Source organism: Populus euphratica, unplaced genomic scaffold (assembly GCF_000495115.2).
Source record: "Populus euphratica unplaced genomic scaffold, PopEup_1.0 scaffold1653.1, whole genome shotgun sequence".
In the NCBI taxonomy this organism is placed as follows: Eukaryota; Viridiplantae; Streptophyta; class Magnoliopsida; order Malpighiales; family Salicaceae; genus Populus; species Populus euphratica.
The window spans coordinates 819-21,986 of record NW_011501514.1 but is presented as its reverse complement, the minus strand read 5'-3'; the positions used below and the strand labels follow the sequence as shown (position 1 = coordinate 21,986).

General features: G+C 33.0%; 1 protein-coding gene across 1 annotated transcript; it reads right to left on the bottom strand.

Moving 5' to 3' along the window:
• Window positions 1-12,468: 12,468 nt before the first annotated feature.
• Window positions 12,469-15,476, bottom strand: LOC105117991 (uncharacterized). The gene is made up of 7 exons (XM_011015830.1): window positions 15,192-15,476; window positions 14,990-15,091; window positions 14,442-14,890; window positions 14,240-14,349; window positions 13,976-14,118; window positions 13,403-13,894; window positions 12,469-13,302 (listed from the first exon to the last, which is right to left on the bottom strand). Exons 1-7 carry the CDS (start codon window positions 15,420-15,422, stop codon window positions 12,658-12,660), a joined length of 2,172 nt encoding a protein of 723 aa, XP_011014132.1. The 5' UTR covers window positions 15,423-15,476; the 3' UTR covers window positions 12,469-12,657.
• Window positions 15,477-21,168: the final 5,692 nt, after the last annotated feature.

The following is a 21,168-nucleotide window of genomic DNA, read 5'->3' as shown; positions in this document are numbered from 1 at the left end:
AATTGTTCAAACAAGTGAAAGTCAATATTCCACTCCTTGATGCAATTAAACAAGTTCCATCTTATGCAAAGTTTCTTAAGGATTTATGCACAGTCAAAAGGAGATTGAATGTGAAAGAAAGAGCCTTTCTAACTGAACATGCTAGTGCCATCATCCAGTTTAAGACCCCTCCCAAATACAAAGATCCTGGTTGTCCTACCATTTCATGCATTATTGGAAGTCATAAGATAGATCAAGCTTTGTTGGATTTAGGAGCAAGTGTGAATTTAATACCCTACATTGTTTACGAACAATTAGGTTTAGGAGAAATCAAGCCTACTCGAATCACCCTTCAATTAGCTGATAGGTCAATCAAGATTCCTAGGGGTATCGTTAAGGATGTGTTGGTCCAAGTAGATAAATTCTACTTTCCTGTTGATTTTGTAGTGTTAGACACCGCACCAATTCAAGGTTCTAATGCTCCAATCCCAGTCATTTTAGGGAGACCTTTCCTAGCTACATCCAATGCCTTAATTAACTGTAGGAATGGGGTAATGAAATTGTCTTTTGGCAATATGACTGTGGAGATGAATATATTCAATGTCTCCAAACAAATTAGGGAACATGAGGACATTAGAGAGGTAGATTTGATCCAAAAGTTTGTCAAGAACACTTTGAGAGAGTGTGGATCAAGGATCCATTGGAGAGAACTTTAATTCATGATGAAAGATTTTGTTCTTTGGAGTGTGTTGATGAGGAACTAAGAGAACTCGAGACTTATCTAGATCCAATGCCTATTATGTCAATAGGTCAATGGACCCCATCATTTGAGCCTTTGATTTCACCCCAAGTGAAAGTTGAGGAATCTCTTGTCCAGCCTGATAAACTAGAAAGGAAGCCTTTACCGAGTGATCTTAAGTATGCATTTCTAGGGGAAGATGAATCATATCCTATTGTGATCTCATCAAAACTTAGCATAGAGCAAGAACAAAAACTTTTGAGAGTGGTGAGAAAACACAAGAAAGCAATTGGGTGGAAAATTACTGACTTGAAAGGAATTAGCCCTCTTTTATGTACACATAGAATCTATCTTGAAGAAGAGGCTAAATCTGTGAGGCAAATACAAAGACGATTGAACCAAAACATGAAGGAAGTAGTGAGAGGTGAAGTGCTTAAGCTACTTGATGCAGGTATCATTTACCCTATTGCAAACTCAAAATGGGTTAGTCCAACCCAAGTTGTCCCAAAAAAATCTGGAGTCACGGTAGTGAAGAATGAAAATAATGAGCTGGTACCGACTAGAATCCAAACTGGATGGCGTATGTGCATTGATTATCGTAAATTGAACATGGTGACTAGGAAGGACCATTTTCCGCTTCCATTTTTAGACCAAGTGCTTGAAAGAGTAGCTGGAAGAGCTTTCTATTGTTTTCTGGACTGATACTCAAGTTACAACCAAATTGAGATTTCTTTAGAAGACCAAGAAAAAACCACTTTCACTTGTCCTTTTGGTACCTATTCTTATAGAAGAATGCCATTTGGTTTGTGTAATGCACCAGCCACTTTTCAAAGGTGTATGATGAGTATCTTTAGTGACATGGTGAAAATTTTTTTGGAAGTTTTCATGGATGATTTTTCAATTTATAGGGATTCTTATGAATTGTGTCCAATGAATCTAGAAAAAGTTCTTGAAAGGTGTGAAGAGAGCAATCTTGTACTCAATTGGGAGAAGTGTCATTTTATGGTGACACATGGCATTGTTTTAGGTCACATTGTCTCTTCAAAAGGGATAGAGGTAGATAAGTCAAAAGTGGAAGTCATTCAAAAATTAACTACCCCTAAGACTGTGAAAGATGTGAGATCCTTTTTAGGACATGCTAGTTTTTATCGAAGATTCATTCATTCTTTTAGTACCATTGCCAAACCATTATGGAACTTGTTGTCACAAGATGTCCCATTTGATTGGACATCAAAATGTCAAGAAGCTTTTGAAAAGCTTAAAGGGTTGTTGACAACTGCACCAATCATGCAAGCTCCTGATTGGTCTTTACCATTTGAACTGATGTGTGATGCTAGTGATTTTGCGGTTGGGGCTGTTTTAGGGCAAAGAAAAGACAAGAAACCTCATGTCATATATTATGCTAGCAAGACTTTGAATGATACTCAATTGAATTACACTACAACTGAAAAAGAACTCTTAGCTGTGGTCTTTGTATTAGACAAGTTTAGGTCTTATTTGGTTGGATCTCTTGTTATTGTTTTCACTGATCATGCAGCATTGAAATATTTGCTCACAAAACAAGATGCCAAACCATGTTTGATTCGATGGATCCTCCTACTCCAAGAGTTTAACATTGAAATTCGAGATAAAAAGGGAGTAGAGAATGTAGTGGCTGATCATTTGTCTCGTCTTTCAAGCTATAAGACCATAATTGATGAATCTCCAATAAATGAACTCTTTGCTGATGAAAATTTATTTTGTGCAGGTACTGTCTCTTACATTGGTTCTCCATGGTATGCTGACATAGCAAATTACCTAGCCACAAGTCAGATTCCTTCTCATTGGTCTAAACTTGACAAACAAAAATTCTTGCGCAATGTGCGCACCTTTTTTTGGGATGACCCCTACCTATTTAAATATTGTCTTGACCAAATTATTAGGCGGTGCATCCCTGATCATGAAATTCCAAGGGTCATTAATTTTTGTCATGCATTAGCTTGTGGTGGACATTTCTCTTCCAAGAAAACCATTGCCAAAATCTTGCAGTGTGGTTTTTATTGGCCTACCATGTTTAAAGATGTTCATGCCTTTTGTGTTGCATGTGACCGATGCCAACGACTAGGTAGCCTCACTAGGCGTAACATGATGCCTCTTAACCCCATCCTTGTTTTGGAAATATTTGATTGTTGGGGGATTGATTTCATGGGACCTTTTCCAAGTTCATTTGGTTACCAATTCATCTTTGTAGCTGTTGATTATGTGTCTAAATGGGTGGAGGCCATTGCATCTCGAACTAATGACCATCGAGTTGTGGTCAAATTCTTGAAAGAAAATATTTTCTCTCGTTTTGGCATGCCTCGGGCTATGATTAGTGATGGGGGAAAACATTTTTGTAACAAGCCCGTTAGGATTTTGATGAGAAATTATGGTGTAATTCACAAGGTCAGTACCCCCTATCACCCACAGACTAGTGGCCAAGCTGAGTTGGCAAATAAGGAGATCAAGAACATTTTAGAGAACATAGTCAATCCAAACTGTAAAGATTGGTCCCTACGACTAGTTGATGCTTTGTGGGCATATCGCACTGCTTATAAGACCTCTTTAGGAATGTCTCCTTATAGGCTAGTTTATGGAAAGCCTTATCATCTCCCTGTTGAGATTGAGCACCGTGCATATTGGGCCATTCGGCAATTCAATGACAATGAAAACGAGGTTGGCAAAAATAGAAAGCTTCAATTGGATGAATTAGAGGAGCTGAGAAATGATGCATTTGAAAATGCAAAAATTTCAAAACATAAGATGAAAACTTTGCATGATAAACATATTCTTAGAAAATCCTTTCATGTTGGTCAAAAGGTTTTCTTGTATAATTCACGATTACATCTCTTTCCTGGGAAGTTGAGGAGAAAATGGATTGGTCCATTTGTGATTAAATCCATCTCTGAGCATGGTGCATTTGAGGTAGAAAATCCCAAGAATGGAAATATTTTCAAAGTAAATGGTCATCGATTGAAACTTTATCTTGAAAATGTTGTGGCTGAAGTTGAGACATTGGATCTTGAAGATCCAATACCATTGTAGTATCAAAAGTAATGAGTTTTTATTTTTATTTTATTTTTATTTTTATTTTTATTTTCATTTTCATTTTTTTTCTTCTTTCTTCCATCTCTTATATTTTCTTGTTCATGCATTCGGGACAATGCATTATTTTAAGTTGGGGGGTGTGAGGTTCTTTATTTAAAAAAAAATTAAAAAAAACATCAATGTTTTCTTTTATGTTTTCTTTTAGTTGTGATATGCAGGTTAAAAAAAAATCAAGCAAGAAGTCAGCTCATGCCCAATTCAATCAGACATTCATCCTTGAAAACAGAAGGGGAGTAACAATTTTCTAATCTTTATACTTTTCTTCTCTTTCTCTTTTACATTGAGGATAATGTAAAGCTTAATTTTAGATATTTCATTATGTTGAATGCTTGAGATAACCATGCTTGTTAAAAAAAAATACTTGCATTTGTATGTGAATGAGACTTGTTTAGGATCATCATTACCTTTTTGGATTCATTATTGTGTTGAACATTGCATGCTTTAATTTGGGATAGATAATATCTTATAAAGCAAGATATAGCATACTTTTTTTTTAGATTACTGAAGTACATCTTTCCTTGTAAAAGTTGTGTGAGTTGTGTGAATATGCATGAAAGATGAGTATGATGCTTTCCTTGTGATTATCTCTTTTGATCTAGTCCTAAACAAGGTTTAAGTAAATAGAGTAATAATCATTACATAAATAAATAAATGTATACAAAGTTCTATCTACTCCAATGTTTTGAGTTGCTTAGTAACTAGGGGTATTCATCAGAAATGTTTATCTTTATGTCAAACAGCAGCTTGAAATATGAGTATGCAAAGCACTTTAAGTTTGTGACTTTGTGAGTAACCGGGTGCATTCATCACAAATGTTTGTATTCGCGTCAAAAGGGAAGTGACAACTTAAAGACAAAGAATAAATCATATCTTCAAAAAAAAAAAAGAAAAAAAGAAAAAAATATATATAGATATTTCTCTAGTTTGCTACCTTGTTTGTGTTGGTGAGAATGGAAGATTACAAGTTGAGTTTTCATATGAATCAATTATGTTGGTTGCACAATAAATATGACTGAATTTGGAAATTTTGTATGGATGTTTGATTTAGAGAATGTGAGTATGCTTATTTTTCTTTATTTGCTATTGTGTACACTAAGTTAAAGATACCAATATTTGCATGATAGGTCCTTCAAGTGTGATGAATCGAGCCTAATTATGGTCGCTATTATTATTATTGTTATTTTAAAGGTTTTATGTTTTGTTTTGCTTGAGGACTAGCAAAATCTAAGTTGGGGGGTGTGATTGTGCATCAAAAGTGTCATTAAGTCTCTTATTTTACATATGTATTTATTGTTTTTTATTTGGTTGTTTTATAATAATTGATGTGTTTTTTAGTAATGAAGTTTGTTTTAATGTTTCGATAGGTTTTCGGAGCTTAAATGAATTAATTCAGAAAATTCAACGTCGGAATTCAGAACAAAGAATTGAAGAGACATTTAGTTGAAGATTGAAGCAAATCTTGGTTCAAATAAGTGCTCCAAATTTGTCCCAAAAATCAATTCTATTCCAATTCTAGAAAAGAATATCATATGATTTATTTCAAGCCCAAACTTGCCTTATGTTGTGTGCAAACTTCAACCATTAAACACTCAAGGTTTCAATGTCAATCTTAGCCCAAATAATAAGTACATTTGTATACTTATTTGATGCTCAAATTTAGCCCAAAATCAGCCCCAAATCAGCCCTAAATCAACCCCAAATCAACCTTCAAATCAACCCAAACACAATCCATGATCTTACATGTCCACACAACAAATAACAATTGACTTATTTTGGGTAATCCATTGATCCAAGAAGGCAAGCACAGGGTCGAAATGCTGTCCAAAGTTAGAGTCAGATTTGTGTCCGAATTTTTTCTGAAATTGTATTGTGTTTTTCTTTATAGATTTCGGTTCTTTAGTTTGTAAAACTTATTTTTTCAGTTGGATTCAAGTTCTTTCATGTTTATTGAAGTGTTCTTATATATAATCATGGTTGGCTAAACTCTTTCTTGGATCCAAATCAAGGATAATGGTGATTGAGGTAAGTTCTTTAGGATATGAATGAATCTTAATGTTTATCTTCTTATTTTCTTTATGAATGATTTATTATTGTAAAGAAATTTTAGAAATCATTTAGGTAATGTTATAATCTTGAATTTTTATGCACAAACTTTAGTTTTGGTATAGAGATTGCTTGATTTAATGTCTTACTTAATATGAAAGTACTTGTTCATTCTTAAGCAATAATCAATCTTCATCTTTCTAATCTTCATTGTAATATCTTCTGATCTAATATCACCATCGTTGAGATTAGGTTGAGTTATCTTATATATGTTGAAGAAATCACCAATACATCACCATTAAAATTGATTTGGACCAAGACTTACTTTTTCTTGTCATTTAAAATCTATTTACATTTTTTTTTTTTATCTTTGAAAACAAATCCATCAATTATTTTCAACCAAGTTATTGTTAATTTAATTTCTCTTGATTTTTTTTTGTTACTTAACTTAATTTCCAGATCTAGCTCTCTGTGGATATGACCTCGATCTTACCGAGTTAAATGCTACATCGCACACTCGTGCACTTGCGAGTTAAAACAAGCCGATCATAAAAAACGGTCAAGCAATAAGATACCTTTAATTTATGGTAAATGTTCATTTTAAATTCAGGCCTATCACATAAATGAAAATATTGATTGATAACTTTAAGAACTTAAATTGCAAAGGCAAAGAGATAGCCAAACTTAGAAAAGAGATGTCGGTGCGATCTAAACCAGAACACTGTTCGGTAATTGGGTCATATCTAGAGCTATATATCTCAGATTTAGGTCCAATTTATATGGATGGAAAGGTAAGACATAGGCCTCCAACTTTCATATGGAGCCCAAGATCTAGAAAGGCCATTATCAAGTCCGAATTGTAGTAACAACAAAGAACCCCGAATCTGTCTTCCAGCCCGAGCACTATTCGGTATTTTAGCCATATATGAAGTTCTAGAAGTCCAAATGAGCTGAATGTTTTACACACGAAAGCTGAGACAATTGCCTACAACTTTTATGTTTGCAACTAGCTCCAATGTTGACGTTATCAATGACGTTTTGGGCAGACAAGAAAAGATAAGGATTGTAACCAAGTCAAAAGTTGGCCACCCACTTATCAATTAGTCATCAAATCAATAGTTCCTAATTTTGGCCTATAAAAGGAGGCATTTGCCATGCATTTAGGCATCTTGGTGTTCAGATCAATATCATGCTCTTCCTTTCTCTCTTTGTATTTTTTGTAATGTTTATGCTTTGCTTTCATTAATATTAAGTTTATGCCTTTCATTTCCTTTCCTTTACTTAGTTAGCTTTTATGTTCTTATTTTGTTTATCTATTTTTCTTTCTTTCATTATGTCTAGCTAAGTTAATTATGTCAAGGTGAAAAGGTTACACTAATGGTGTAAGAATAAGTATAATGTAAACTTAATATGGACTTTAATGTTTGATACTAACATGTTTTATATTTGTTATCTTGTTCACTCTTTAATACTTTGCTTGTTAAATGACTAATCTTGATTTATGTTGTATAACACTTGGTACAACAAATGCTTGACACTTTCATAGCCCATAATGTATGGTATAACCGACACCTGAGTTATGAAAGGAACTTGATTTGTTGTTAACATAAGTTATAATCATGAATGCTTGACGAGATTTACAAGTATTAGCATTAATTGAATAAGATGACTAATGTAATCATGTTAATAATATATAATCTGATTGGAAACTCCTTTGTGTGTGGTTTCCAATTCAATAATAAGAGTTTATACTATACTTGCTTGATATACCATTAGTGGAACCTCTAACCTTGACATTTGTTATTATTATTGTTTAATACAATATATAATATGATTGGAACCTCCTTTGTGTGTGGTTTCCAATTCAATAATAAGAGTTTATACTATACTTGTTTGATATACCATTAGTGGAACCTCTAACCTTGACATTTGTTATTATTATTGTTTAATCCTTACATTAATTTTCCATCTCCAAGTTCTCATCATCTTCTTCTTCTTCTCTTTCTTTATTATTATTATTATTATTATTATTATTATTAGTACTACTACTACTACTGCTACTACTACTACTACTATTATTATTATAGTTGTTGTTATTGTTGTTATTGTTTTTGTTATTACTGCTATTATTGTTGCTTATAATTGTTGTCTATAATTTGTACAATTAACCTCCCTGTGGTTCGACCCCGGTCTTGCCGGGTTATTTATTACTTCGACACTCCTACACTTGGGAGAAGACATCAATCTTTTCGTCGTGTCAATATGTCAAACAAATATAGTATAAACTCTTATTATTCAACTGGAAACCATACACAAAGGAGGTTCCAATCAGATTATGAATTGTTAACATGATCTCATTAGCTATTTTATTAGATTATGGTGTCGGTTATACCATATAGTATGGGCTATGAGAGTGCCAAGTATTTGTTGTACTAAGTGTTATACAATATAAATCTATAGTAGTTATTTAAAAAGCAAAGTATTAAAGAGTGAACAAGATAACAAATATAAAATATGTTAGTATCAAACATTAAAGTCCATAGTAAGTTTACATTATACTTATTCTTACACCATTAATGTAACTTTTTCACCTTGACATAATAAACTTATCTAAACATAATGAAAGAAAGAAAAATAAATAAACAAAACAAGAACATAAATAAGATAAAAGTTAATTAAGTAATGGAAAAGAAATGAAAGGCTTAAACTTGATATTAATGAAAACAAAGCATAAGCAATACCAAAAAAATATAAAGAGAGAAAGGAAGAGCATGATCTTGATGTGGAAACCAAGATTCCTAAATGCATGGCAAATGCCTCCTTTTATAGGCCAAAATTGGGAACTAATGATTTGATGACTAATTGATGAGTGGGTGATCAACTCTTGACTTGGTGATAATCTTTATCTTCTCTTGTTTGGCAAAAACATCATTGATAACGTCAAAATTGGAACCACTTGAAAACATGAAAATTGTAAGAAATTGTCTCAGCATTCTTAACGAAAACATTGAGGTCATTTGAACTTCTAGAACTATAGATATGGGCCTAACATTGAACAGTGCTTAGGCTGGAGGATAGATTCAGACTTCTTTATTGTTACTAAAATTTGGACTTAAAAATAGTCTTTTTAAGTCTTAGGCTCTATATGAAAGTTGTAGGTCTATGTCTTACCTTTCCAGCCATATAAAGTAGACTTAAATCTGAGATCTACAGCTCTAGATAGGATCTAATTACCGAATAGTGTTCTAGTTTGGACTCCACCAGCATCTCTTTTCTAAGTTTGGCCATCTCTTTGTCCTTTCAATTTTAGTTCTTAAATTAGTTAATCAATCATTTTATTTATGTGATAGGCCTACATTTAAAATAAACATTTAGCATAAATTAAAGGTATCTTATATTATTATATATGTTATTATAAAGCATGTTTTAATTAAGGAGTTATTGATACTTCAAGTGCAAAATGATGATATAAAATTTCGATAAAAAATGTACTTTTAAGTACTAATCAAGCACATTGGAAGAGGTCTTTTATATTTCCTCTTGGGTCCAACTGCACATTCTATATAAACCTATAGGTTTGTTAAATGTTAATGGTTTTTTATGATAAATTATTGTTTTTTCTTGATCATGTTGTGGAACAAGAATTTCTAATATCTTCAGCATGACAAATCAGAATCTCTTCTACTACTACTGAATAATTGATTGACCAACTACAATCTTTCACTCCTGTAATTGATCCCTTAATGAGTCGCATAAATTTGTTAATTAAAAAAAGCCGTAAAAAGATTAGATTGGATTTGAGCCTTCGTTTGTGAATTCTTGTATCTTTTGGTTTTCTTGATAGTATATTATTTTGTGTTTTGTTGTTTTTATATTTGTTTAAGTTTGTCAGTAGTTTTTATTTCAGATAATGTCTTCTATACTCTATCTTTCTATCTTAGAACATTGAGGACAATGTCTCATTGTGGTTGGGGGAAGAGGGTAGTAGTAAAAAAAACTAACTACTTTTGTTTTTAATAAAACTAATTGACAAAATTGTTATTACTAGGATGATAGAGTAAGGGAGAATTTTATTGATTATTAAGATGCATCTTAGTAAATATTTTCCAATAGTTGTTTGCAATATTCATAAAAAGGTCTATCACATACTTCTCTTGAAATAGTCAAGTTTACAAACTCTTACATTAGTATCAATTGATTCTGCTCATTTACTCATTTAACAAGTATTCTTTAATCTTCATTTTCACACACACTTTAATATATGATTGTGGGTTGCACATTGGATTATTATATTGTTTTGTTCTTTTATTAAAGGTAACAACTAAAGAAAATGGATAATATATAATTTGTAAAAAATAAAAAATAAAAAATAACGATAATTAAAATATAAATAAGTTTGGTTTCGTAGCTTTCTTAACCTAAATAATTAAGCACGAAGGGGTGTTTTAACACCTAATACTCTAAATTCGACTGATTTTAGAGCTATTGGCCAAACACTTGTTCCATGTGTTGAGGAAAAAAATTTAAGGCAATTAAATATTGCACTATTTATGTATCATTATTAGCAACATGAGTTACTAAACTCGTAGGGGTGTCTCAATACCTAATGCCCAAAGACTAACTAGTTTAGGAGTTATTAACCGAAAGCTCGTTATATGAGTTAAAAATGTATTATGTTTAAGTTATATATATATATATATATATATATATATATATATATTTCAACCCAAGAATGTTAACCTTAAGCAAAACTTAAACATTACAAAAATATATAGAGAAAGAGCAAGAACATGGTCTTGATCTGAAAATCAAAATGCTTAAATGCATGGAAAATGCCTCTTTTATAGGCCAAAATTAGAAACAAATGATTGATGACTAATTGATGAGTGGATGACTAACTTTTAACTTGATGACAATTCTTATCTTCTTGTTTGAATAAAATGTCATTGATAATGTCAGAATTTAAAAAGAGTTAGATTTTTAGGAAATAAAATTGAGGTCATTTAAACTTCTAAAACTCGAGATATGAGTTGAACACTAAACAATATCTAGATTGCAAGATAGATTCAAACTTCTCTATTATTGGTAAGATTTGGACTTCCAAACAGTAAAATTGAGTCTTGTCTTCCACATGAAAGTTTTAGACCTATGTCTTAGCATTCCATTCATATAAAGCAGACCTAAATTCAAGTTTTATAGCTCTATTTATGATCCAATTATCGAACAGTGTTCTAGTTTAGACTTACCCACCATTTCTTTTCTAAGCTTCACCCTCTCTTTGTCTTCTCAATGTCAGTAGTTAAACTTATCAATCAATCCTTTGATTTATGTGATAGACCTTCATTTAAGATGAACATTTACAATAAATTAAAGGTATCTTATAGTATCAGACTTGTTATTATAAAATATATTTTAGTTAAAGAGTTATTAATACTTCAATTGCAAAATGTTAATATCAAACCTTTATAAAAATATATTTTTAAGTACTAATCAAGGACGTAGCTATTTGTTGCAAAAAAAATACATAAGAAAAATGAAGAAATGGAGGAGGGGGAGAAGAGGATTGATCACGAGATCACAAACTAAATATTACTGACAAAACAAACTATAAAATTATTTTGTCAGTCATTCTATTGGTACAAATACGAGCAGTATAATTTGATTTTTTGGAATCCCACTCTAATTTCCTTCATAATTTCCTTGATATATACCAAGTAAAAATTTTTATCGACATATTTATGAACATAGTTTAAATTTTTTTTATCAATATAATTATGAACATACTTTACCACAAAGTTAATGCCATGGGTGATTACATTTGTAAAAGTTCCAAGTTATGGAGTTTATGCTTTATTTTCTCATTACAATTCTATTAGTATACACTAGGACATTTTTCTTGTCAAATTTTCTATTAGATATGGAAATAAAAAATCATATAAATAAAGTTTACCATAATATACAACTGAAAAATTTAAACAATGATTACATTTGTAAATAGCAATTTTGGAGTAGCTTATAAGTTTTATCTATGAATTTGACATTACACTCTTCAAAGTTTTTTTTTTTCATTAGAAACTTGTAAGTTCTATAATATATTTGATGTGATTTTTCATTAGACTTTGACTATTAGTTTACAAAAAAATATAAAAAAAAATAAAGAAAGTACTATTAGCACAAAAAGACCTATCTCGAAGTAAGTTTTGAGGCATTTTCTTTTGAAAATATGTAATGTTTCAATAGGAGAGTGATGATTTAGAGTTTTTATTGAGAAAAAAACTGTGATCCAAATGAAAAACAAAACACAAAGTAGGTAGATTATTTTTCCTAGCTTTCACCGTTATACAATATATATATATATATATATATATTTTTTTTTTTTATTTTTCGAGAAAATATTTTTTTTCCTTTAACAATCTTTTTCAGTGCAAATAGAACTTTGGAAAATTATTTTTGCTTTTAATCTTTCAATAATTTTTTTTAGGTTCACACTGCTGTTGACTCTTTTAGGTGAAGGCTAGCTACGAAGCTGTACAAAATGTATGTGTGCAGTTAGAGAAAAAGAAGCCAGGAACTGTGGAAGCCTCCACAACGTAGAATATACTAAAATTTATTTTATGGTGTGGAATATCAAATGCAAGGTCAAAAGACTGCGCGCCATCGCTGGGCGTCATGCCTCACAACGCTTTAAAATAGAAAAGAAAGAAAAGAGCGCGCTCAACAATATTATTTAGTGCCAGTATGAGCTCCAAGGAAGCGTAGCTGTTGATCATTTACTTGGAGAGCTCGTCTGGTATGACCTCATCATGGCAGCAAAGGAATGTGGAGAATTTCTCCATGGCGCTGTTGCACTCTGGGCATTTCATGGTCTCAGGGATCCTACCCGTAGTCATTGGGAAATCAAAACGGCAGCAAGGACGAGCAATGCCGCGGAGCTGGAAGTGGTGATCTTGGAAGGCCATATCAAAGCCCTTGACAGGCACTTGTTCCTTCCACAAGTCATACTCAAGCAATGTTTGCAAAACTGTGGTCTTGTGACCGTTGACCACAACATTAGACCCCTTGCTAAGCACAGCCCATCCACCTTCTCTGCCGTAGCTAAGCAATTTCTTGATTTCTTGCATCATAGGATCATGGTCATCAAGCTTGCCTAACTGAATCTTGGAGTACAGCATGCTCTCTAGCCTGGTCCAAAAGAACCACATCATGGTAAGGTCTTGCCAGACATAACTGAGCTTCTCCACGGTGATTGTCGCTATGACTCGCCGGATTTTCTCCCTTTTGCTGCTCTTCCCCACATAAACGATCTCCAGGGGAATGCGGGCTGCCTGCGCCACAGCACGTGCGCTGCTTGTGAACTTCCTCACCCATTCATCGTCGTCTCCTCCGTACAAGAAAATGTACTTTCCTTCGTTGATCTGATGACCAAAAACATTAATATTGAATCAAATGTCAACACGATTACACACACACACGTATAATGTATGTATATTTGGATTGATTCTATAATGAATTTACCCAATTAAGAATCACTGGGTCAATGCCATCAACTAGAAGCTCAAGCCTCCATGTCTCATCCTTCCAGAGAGATTCCTCTCTCAAGCTAGTGAAAGGGAAGGCATTGCTTCCCCAAATCCACATCATGTGGAGTGCATTTGGGCAAACCACCTTGCCTTGAGGATCAAGCACCACAAGAATAGGTTTGTTCCGGAAGTGCCACACCTCCTTGATGAACCTAATGACTGCCTTCTCAATCAGTAAAGGGTGGTACACTGTGAACCATGGCATTGAAGACTGCATGCTTTCAAATTTTTCCTTCATTGGATCATTCCACTGGACTGAACGGTCCACAATTGGGACCCAAACCACCTCATACTGACTATCCAGCCTAGGTCCGTGATGCCTGGATTCATTGTATATCTGTTCAAGAATTGAAAGCTCATCGGTTGACATTTCGAGGCCAGAAATGAGCAGTAGCACATTTTTCCGTCTTAGCACATCAAGATGGACCTGTTAAATTCAAAAGGAAGTTTGAGAAAGGTTTTACAATAGATTGATAACATAAATAGAAGAAATGGTAGAAGAGCGAACTCTTTTCTTGGAAGAACCATCTATAAGTGGCTGGATATCATCCTTGGCATAAATCAGGGCCTTTAGGACCTTCATATTGTCAATGTGGATCATTTCAAAGAGATTCTTTAGCATTTGAAAGGATTCGACATTCCTCTTTTCATCTGCATCAAACACCATTGGTTTTATAAGCTTTCCCGATCTATCTTCCTACAATAATTTCCTGTTTTCTTACTACCTATCCAACACATGATAGCATAATAAAAACGTTGCTGAGGTGCAGACCTATGTATTGATAGCAAGTATCCAATTGCTTCCTGAGATGGTCAAGTATGTAGCTGAGTTTGTGAGCCAAGGTGGATAGCTCCCATGCGTCAGTGGTTGATATAGAAAACCTGGAATAAGTGAAGGAGAATGTTACAAGGAATACACGCATCATGTAATATATGGCTCAATTAATTAAAGATGGTCGACTAGAAAAGCATACTCGTGTCCCATGGTAGTGAGGCTAGTAATCTGAGCCGCACAAGCCACAACACTTCTTATGGTCCAGTAGACAGCAGTAGGGATATGGGCCATGGCTGTGGACAATGCTGGTACTTCATTAGAAATGTAAGCTGGCGGTAGGTCCTTGAACTCAACGACGCACCTAGCCACGTCCATCATGACCTTGATCAGATTGTTGATGGCATCGAAGCGAGGCTTCAAGGGCCCTGAGTGTTCCATAATGCTGGGCAGTTGCTTGAGGATTGCCATGGATTTGGCAAGTTGGTTTGATGAGGAAATCTGGGCAAGCAGCCAGAATTCTCCATAATTCAAAGCAAAAGCTGCCAAGGTGAGCACAAGCTTGGCATCCCAGGAATAGCTTGTTAGCATGTTGAAAAGTGAGACAGTTGTTGCGTGGGCATCTGTCCCACCCAGTGCCTTGTAGGCAATCTGCATCAAAATTAAAACCGCGAAATTTAAAAATTTGTCATCGATTCTTTAGGTGAATGCCCATATATCATATATTAGAATTTGAAGACATTGTATAACCTCGCTGGAAATTCTATCTATAGTATACGACAGTGCATCGAGCATTGAAACGAAATTGACATGGTATGTCTTGTCCTCCATTTCAGCCTGGGCCTGGGAAGTCTGCGTTATCATAAGTGATCAGGAACATAAAAAGAACAAAAAATAATTGAGTTAAGTTGATATACAGATTAATTTCCAAGGATGAGTTTTAGTAGTATACCGTCAGAGAGGAGTCGATTTGCAGGGTGGCACGTTTGAGGATGTCTTCTACAAGGAGGAGAAGAGGTTTGACATCAACCTCTCGGCCATCAGGAGCGTGAGTTCCTACAATTTGTTTCATCATCACATTGTCATCAGACATTGTTAGCATGCTGCCGCGGTCACTCTTGATCAGTTGCTGGCTCGCATTAAAACCTTGGGCAGGGTGCCTGAGGGGAAGGCCTGATGCCATTTTGATCAGCAATGGATTCTTTGGGTTATGGGGAAGAAGTGGAGAAGATTCTTTGGGTTGTGTGTCTTTGTTCCATATTTGTCATGCCTATTTATAATATTAGAAATTGAATAAAGCTCACTTGAATCAGCTGCCTTACTTCCTTCGTAATCAAAATATTGGGGACGTTAAAGAGAAGGCTATACTTTTGCGGTCCCTACGTCTAACCTTCTTCTTTATCACTTTATATAACATGGATTTTACCCTACAAATCAGATATTGTCTGGAACCTTTTCTTTTTTTCTATTTTCTAGCAATTCCAAACTACCTTTTCATAATAACTCCCTTTTCTAGCTTTTTGTATTCTTGACATCTACATTTCTACTCTTTTAATTCTCTCCTCACCTCACTTGGGATTTGCCAATAGAAGAAACGAAATGAAAATAGAAAAAGTTGAAGAGAATTATTTTAATTTTACTTCGGTATTTTTTTTAATATGAAAGAGAAGAAAAAAGAGAAAGTTAAACAAACTCTTTTTTTTTAATGAGAATTTGTGGCATGGAATATGTTGATGAATTGTCATATTAGTTGATAGGACCAATATGTAATATATAGAAAGCCACTAGTTAATAGTTATAGCTTGAATTTCATAAAATTTCTCCATAAAAAACTAATCATTATAATAGTTTTTTTTGTTTTTTTTTTAATTTGATCTTACAACAATTAAATTTTATTTATTTATTTATTTATTTATTTTTTTAATTTAATCTTTCAATATTAAACTGCTTTGAAAAAAAAATTGTAATTTTTATGATTTTCTTTTGGGTGGGTTATTTAATAGTCTTATAGATTTAATTTTTTTTTAATTTCAATCTTCAATACTAGATTTGTTGGAAGTGGGATTTTATATTTTTTTATTTATTTTTTTATAAATTTATCTCGATCTTATGATCTGAATTGTTGGTTTAATGAGTTGACTTTAACCATTAAACACTCAAGATTTCAATGTTAATCTTAACCCAAATAATAGGTATATTTGTATCTTCATATGATGCTTAAATTCAGCCCTAAATTAGCCTTTTAACACGACCAAAAGATTGATGTCTTCTCCCAAGTGTAGGAGTATCGAAGTAATAAATAATCCGGCAAGATAACGGTCGAACCACAGGGAGTTTAATTGTATAAATTATAAATAACAATAATACAACAACAACAACAACAACAACAACAACAATAACAATAATAGTAGTAGTAGTAGTAGAAGAAGAAGAAAAAGTTAATGAGAACTTTGAGATGGAAGATTAACATAAAGATTAAAACAATGATAATAACAAATATCAGGGTTAGATGATCCACTAATGATATGTCAAATAAATATAGTATAAACTCTTGTTATTCAATTGAAAACCACACACAAAGGAGGTTCCGATTAAATTATAAATTGTTAATATGATTACATTAGTTATCTTATTTGATTAATGCTAATACTTGTAAATCCCATTAGGCATTCATGATTATAACTTATGTTAACAATAAATCAAGTTCTTTTCATAGCACAGATGTCGGTTATACCATACAGTTTATTCTATGAAAGTGCCAAACATTTGATGTATCAAGTGTTATACAATATAAATCCAGATTAGTCATTTAACAAGCATAGTATTAAAGAGTGAACAAGATAACAAATATAAAACATGTTAGTATCAAAAAATAAAGTTCATATTAAGTTTACACTATATTTATTCTTACACCATTAGTGTAACCTTTTCACCTTGACATAATAAACTTAGTTAAACATAATGAAAGAAAGAAAAATAAATAAGATAAAAGTTAACTAAGTAAAGGAAAGGAATCGAAAGGCATAAATAAGATATTAATAAAAATAAAACTTAAGCATTACAAAAAGAGAAAGCAAAAGCATGATCTTGATCTGGAAACTAAAATGTCTAAATACATGCCAAATGCCTCCTTTTATAGGTCAAAATTGGGAACTATTGATTTGATGACTAATTGATGAGTGGGTGGCCAGCTCTTTGACTTGGTGACAGTCATTATCTTATATTGTCTACCCAAAACATCATTGATAACATAAGAATTAGAACCATTTGAAAACATAAAAGTTGTAGGAAATTGTCTTAGCTTTCCAGAAAAAAAAATAGAGGTCATTTGGACTTTTAGAACTCCAGATATGGGCCAAACACTGAATAATGCTCGGACTGTAAGACAAATTCAGACTTCTTTGTTGTTACTACAATTTGGATTGGAAAATGGTCTTTTTAAATCTTGGACTCTATATGAAAGTTGTAGCCATATGTCTTACTTTTTGATTAGTACTTAAAAGTGCATTTTTATCAAGGTTTTATATCATCATTTTGCACTTGAAGATCAATAACTTCTTAACTAAAGCATGTTTTATAATAACATATCTAATAATATAAGATACCTTTAATTTGTAGTAAATGTTTATTTTAAATACAGACCTATCATATAAATAAAAAGATTGATTAATGAATTTAACAATTGAAATTGAAAGGACAAAGAGATGGCCAAACTTAGAAAACAAATGTCGGTATAGTCCAAACCAGAATAATGTTCGATAATTGGGTCATATTTGGAGCTGTAAATCACGGATTTAGGTCTACTTTATATGGATGGAAAGGTAAGACATATGCCTACAACTTTTATATGGAGCCCAAGATTTAGAAAGTCATTTTCAAGTCCAAATTATAGCAACAATAAAGAAGATTGAATTTGTCCTCCAGCCTGAGCATTGTTCAGTGTTTAGCCCATATCTGGAGTTGTAGAAGTCCAAATGACCTTAATATTTTACCCTAAAAAGCTGAGATAATTTCCTACAACTTTCATGTTTCAAGTGATTCTAATTTGGACGTTAGCAATGACGTTTTGGGCAAACAAGAGAAGATAAGGATTGTCACCAAGTCAAGAGTTGGCCACCCACTCATCAATTAGTCATCAAATCAATAGTTCCCAATTTTAGCCTATAAAAGGAGGCATTTGCCATGCATTTAGGCATCTTGGTTTCCAAATCAAGATCATGGTCTTGCTTTCTCTCTTTGTATTTTTTGTAATGTTTATACTTTGCTTTCATTAATATCAAGTTTATGCCTTTCATTTCCTTTCATTTGCTTAGTTAACGTTTATCTTATTTATGTTCCTTTTTATTTATTTATTTTTCTTTCTTTTATTATGTTTAGTTAAGTTTATTATGTCAAGGTGAAAAGGTTACACTAATGGTATAAGAATAAGTATAGTGTAAACTTAATATAGACTTTAATGTTTAATACTAACATGTTTTGTATTTGTTATTTTGTTCACTCTTTAATACTTTGCTTGTTAAATGACTAATCTAGATTTATATTGTATAACACTTAGTACAACAAATACTTGGCACTCTCATAGTCCATACTGTATCGTATAACTGACACCTGAGGTATGAAAGGAACTTGATTTGTTGTTAACATAAGTTATAATCATGAATGCCTGATGAGATTTACAATCTTTAGCTAGAAAAGTCAAGGCACTAGATTTGAAAAAGAGTGGTCAATTAAAATCTGTTGAAAACATTGTATGTCAAATATGTGAAACAAATGAACACTTAACCAATAACTGTCCAACCTCATATGTTTTCAAAGATATTTTTAGGACCTTTAAAGTGAGTACAAAAATAAACATCATGTTGGTATCTGTCCAAAACAACTACATTCTGGAAGTTCAAGTGATTCCTTAGACAAGGTAAGTGAAATAAAAACAAAGACAAACAACACTATGAGGTGACTCACAAGCCGAGTTTTATTTGAATAAATAAATCATTTTGTATACATATATGAAAGCAAGATCTATCGATCCTCAATGTATTGAGTTTGAGATGAAGAAAGGCCACCTTTGATAATCCTTTCACGAAGCTGAAATATATCATTTGCAGTCCTATTTTGAGCCTAGTAACATTTTTTGAAAATAAACTTGACTAGGATCACACCCCACACTAGGGGGTGAATAAGAGAGGTTTTACAAACACCCATTAATATGCAAAGACTTCATTATCATCCAGACAAAGTAGTGAAGATAGATGCTGGGATTGATCATGTCGTTATCATCTAGAAAACATAGTCAAGATAGATGCTGGAATTGATCATGTCATTAGATTGAAAATCTAAAGGATTCAAAAAGATTTGAGCTGCACATAAAAACAACTAATGTGTTTATGCTAGACCAAACAGGTAAAACACAAAGAGCTTAAACTCGATACTAGGGGGCGAGAAATCCATTTTGGCAAGAAAGTCAAAACAAAAGGTTAGGGAATAAGCACAAGTGATCTTTAGTCTTGAAATCCCTCAAACACCTTTTTGAGCTTGCAATATCCTTTTCTTCATAACCAATAGTCTAAACCTACATTATGTACCTGATAAAGCCATTTCTAATCAAAGGCAAGCAATCTGGACCGGTAGGTAGTGCTTTCTCGTGCGAGTCAAATCATTATTCATACAAATACAGTAAATGATTTGAATTGATTCGGTTCTCAATAACCCTCAAATTGACATTTCAACTTTTTATGACTAATTAGATGTCACTTCATCTTTAAATCAAAAGCTTCAAAATGCTTTCATCACTTCAAGAACCTGTTAATTGGAATTGATTGCATTCTTTAGAACAAGTTTATTTTGAACCAATGTCAAAATAATTTTTGTAGTTGGAATAACTTAGAAGTTCTAAATATTTATATGGAAACATTTCTCTGTAAATAACCCAAACTTTCTTTCACATAACCTCATTCCCAAAAAAAACCCAATGTGAATACTTGGGGGGTATGATCAAGTTGGAGGGGCAAACACCTTTTACGGTTGGCTCCATGATTCCTTTTCTAAAGAAAATATGGTTCAAAATTGACAACCTTTGAGATAAAGGTTGTATGACCAAGAAATGCAATGACATCAAACTCTTTATAGAGGTTAAGATCACAATATGTGACTCGAGTAAGCAAGGATGGAAAAGCCATCAAAGTTTACTACCAACACTCCAACTTCTTAGAAGAAGAAAGACACCATAAAGAAATGGGGGCTTATATTTCTCAGGTAAGTATACATGCATATCAATCATTAATGCATGCATTTCAACTTTCCATCAAATTGGTAATCCATCTTTTAGGTAGTGCATTTTCTAACCCTACTTTTCTTTTTTTAGTGTGCCCTTGTGCCCTCATTTTCATTTTTGAGTGCGTCTTTGAGCCCTCACCACTTAGGTAGTGTGTTTTCTTACCCTACCTCCCTTTTTTAGTGCGTCTTTGAGCCCTCACCACTTAAATAATGCATTTTCTAACCCTACCTCTTTCCTTTTGAGTGCGCATTTGCGCCTTCACCACTTAGGTAGTGTGTTTTTCTAACCCTACCTCTTTTTTTAAGTGTGCCTTTAAGCCCTCACCCTGTAGGTAATACGTTTTCTAACCCTACCTCCATTTTGAGTGCACATTTAAGCCCTCACCATGTAAGTAGTGTGCTTTCTAACCCTACCTCCCTTTTTGAGTGTGTCTTTGAGCCCTCACCACTTAGGTAGTGTGTTTTCTAACCCTACCTCCTATTTTGAGTGCATCTTTGAACCCTCACCATCTTTTTTGGGTAGGTAACACAACTAAAAGATCGATGTCTTCTCCTAAGTGCAGGAGTGTCGAAGTAATAAATAACCTGGCAAGACCGGAGTCGAACCACAGGGAGGTTAATTGTACAAATTATAAACAACAATAATAGCAATAATA

What these genes read in the sequence shown, in the direction of transcription:
- LOC105117991 (XM_011015830.1), bottom strand. Translation starts at nt 15,422, where the DNA reads ATGGCATCAGGCCTTCCCCTCAGGCACCCTGCCCAAGGTTTTAATGCG. An exon ending in TAGATAGAATTTCCAGCGAG is followed by an intron (nt 14,891 to 14,989) that starts GTTATACAATGT and finishes ATTTTGATGCAG; the next exon opens with ATTGCCTACAAGGCACTGGG. An exon ending in ACCCAGTGATTCTTAATTGG is followed by an intron (nt 13,303 to 13,402) that starts GTAAATTCATTA and finishes TTTGGTCATCAG; the next exon opens with ATCAACGAAGGAAAGTACAT.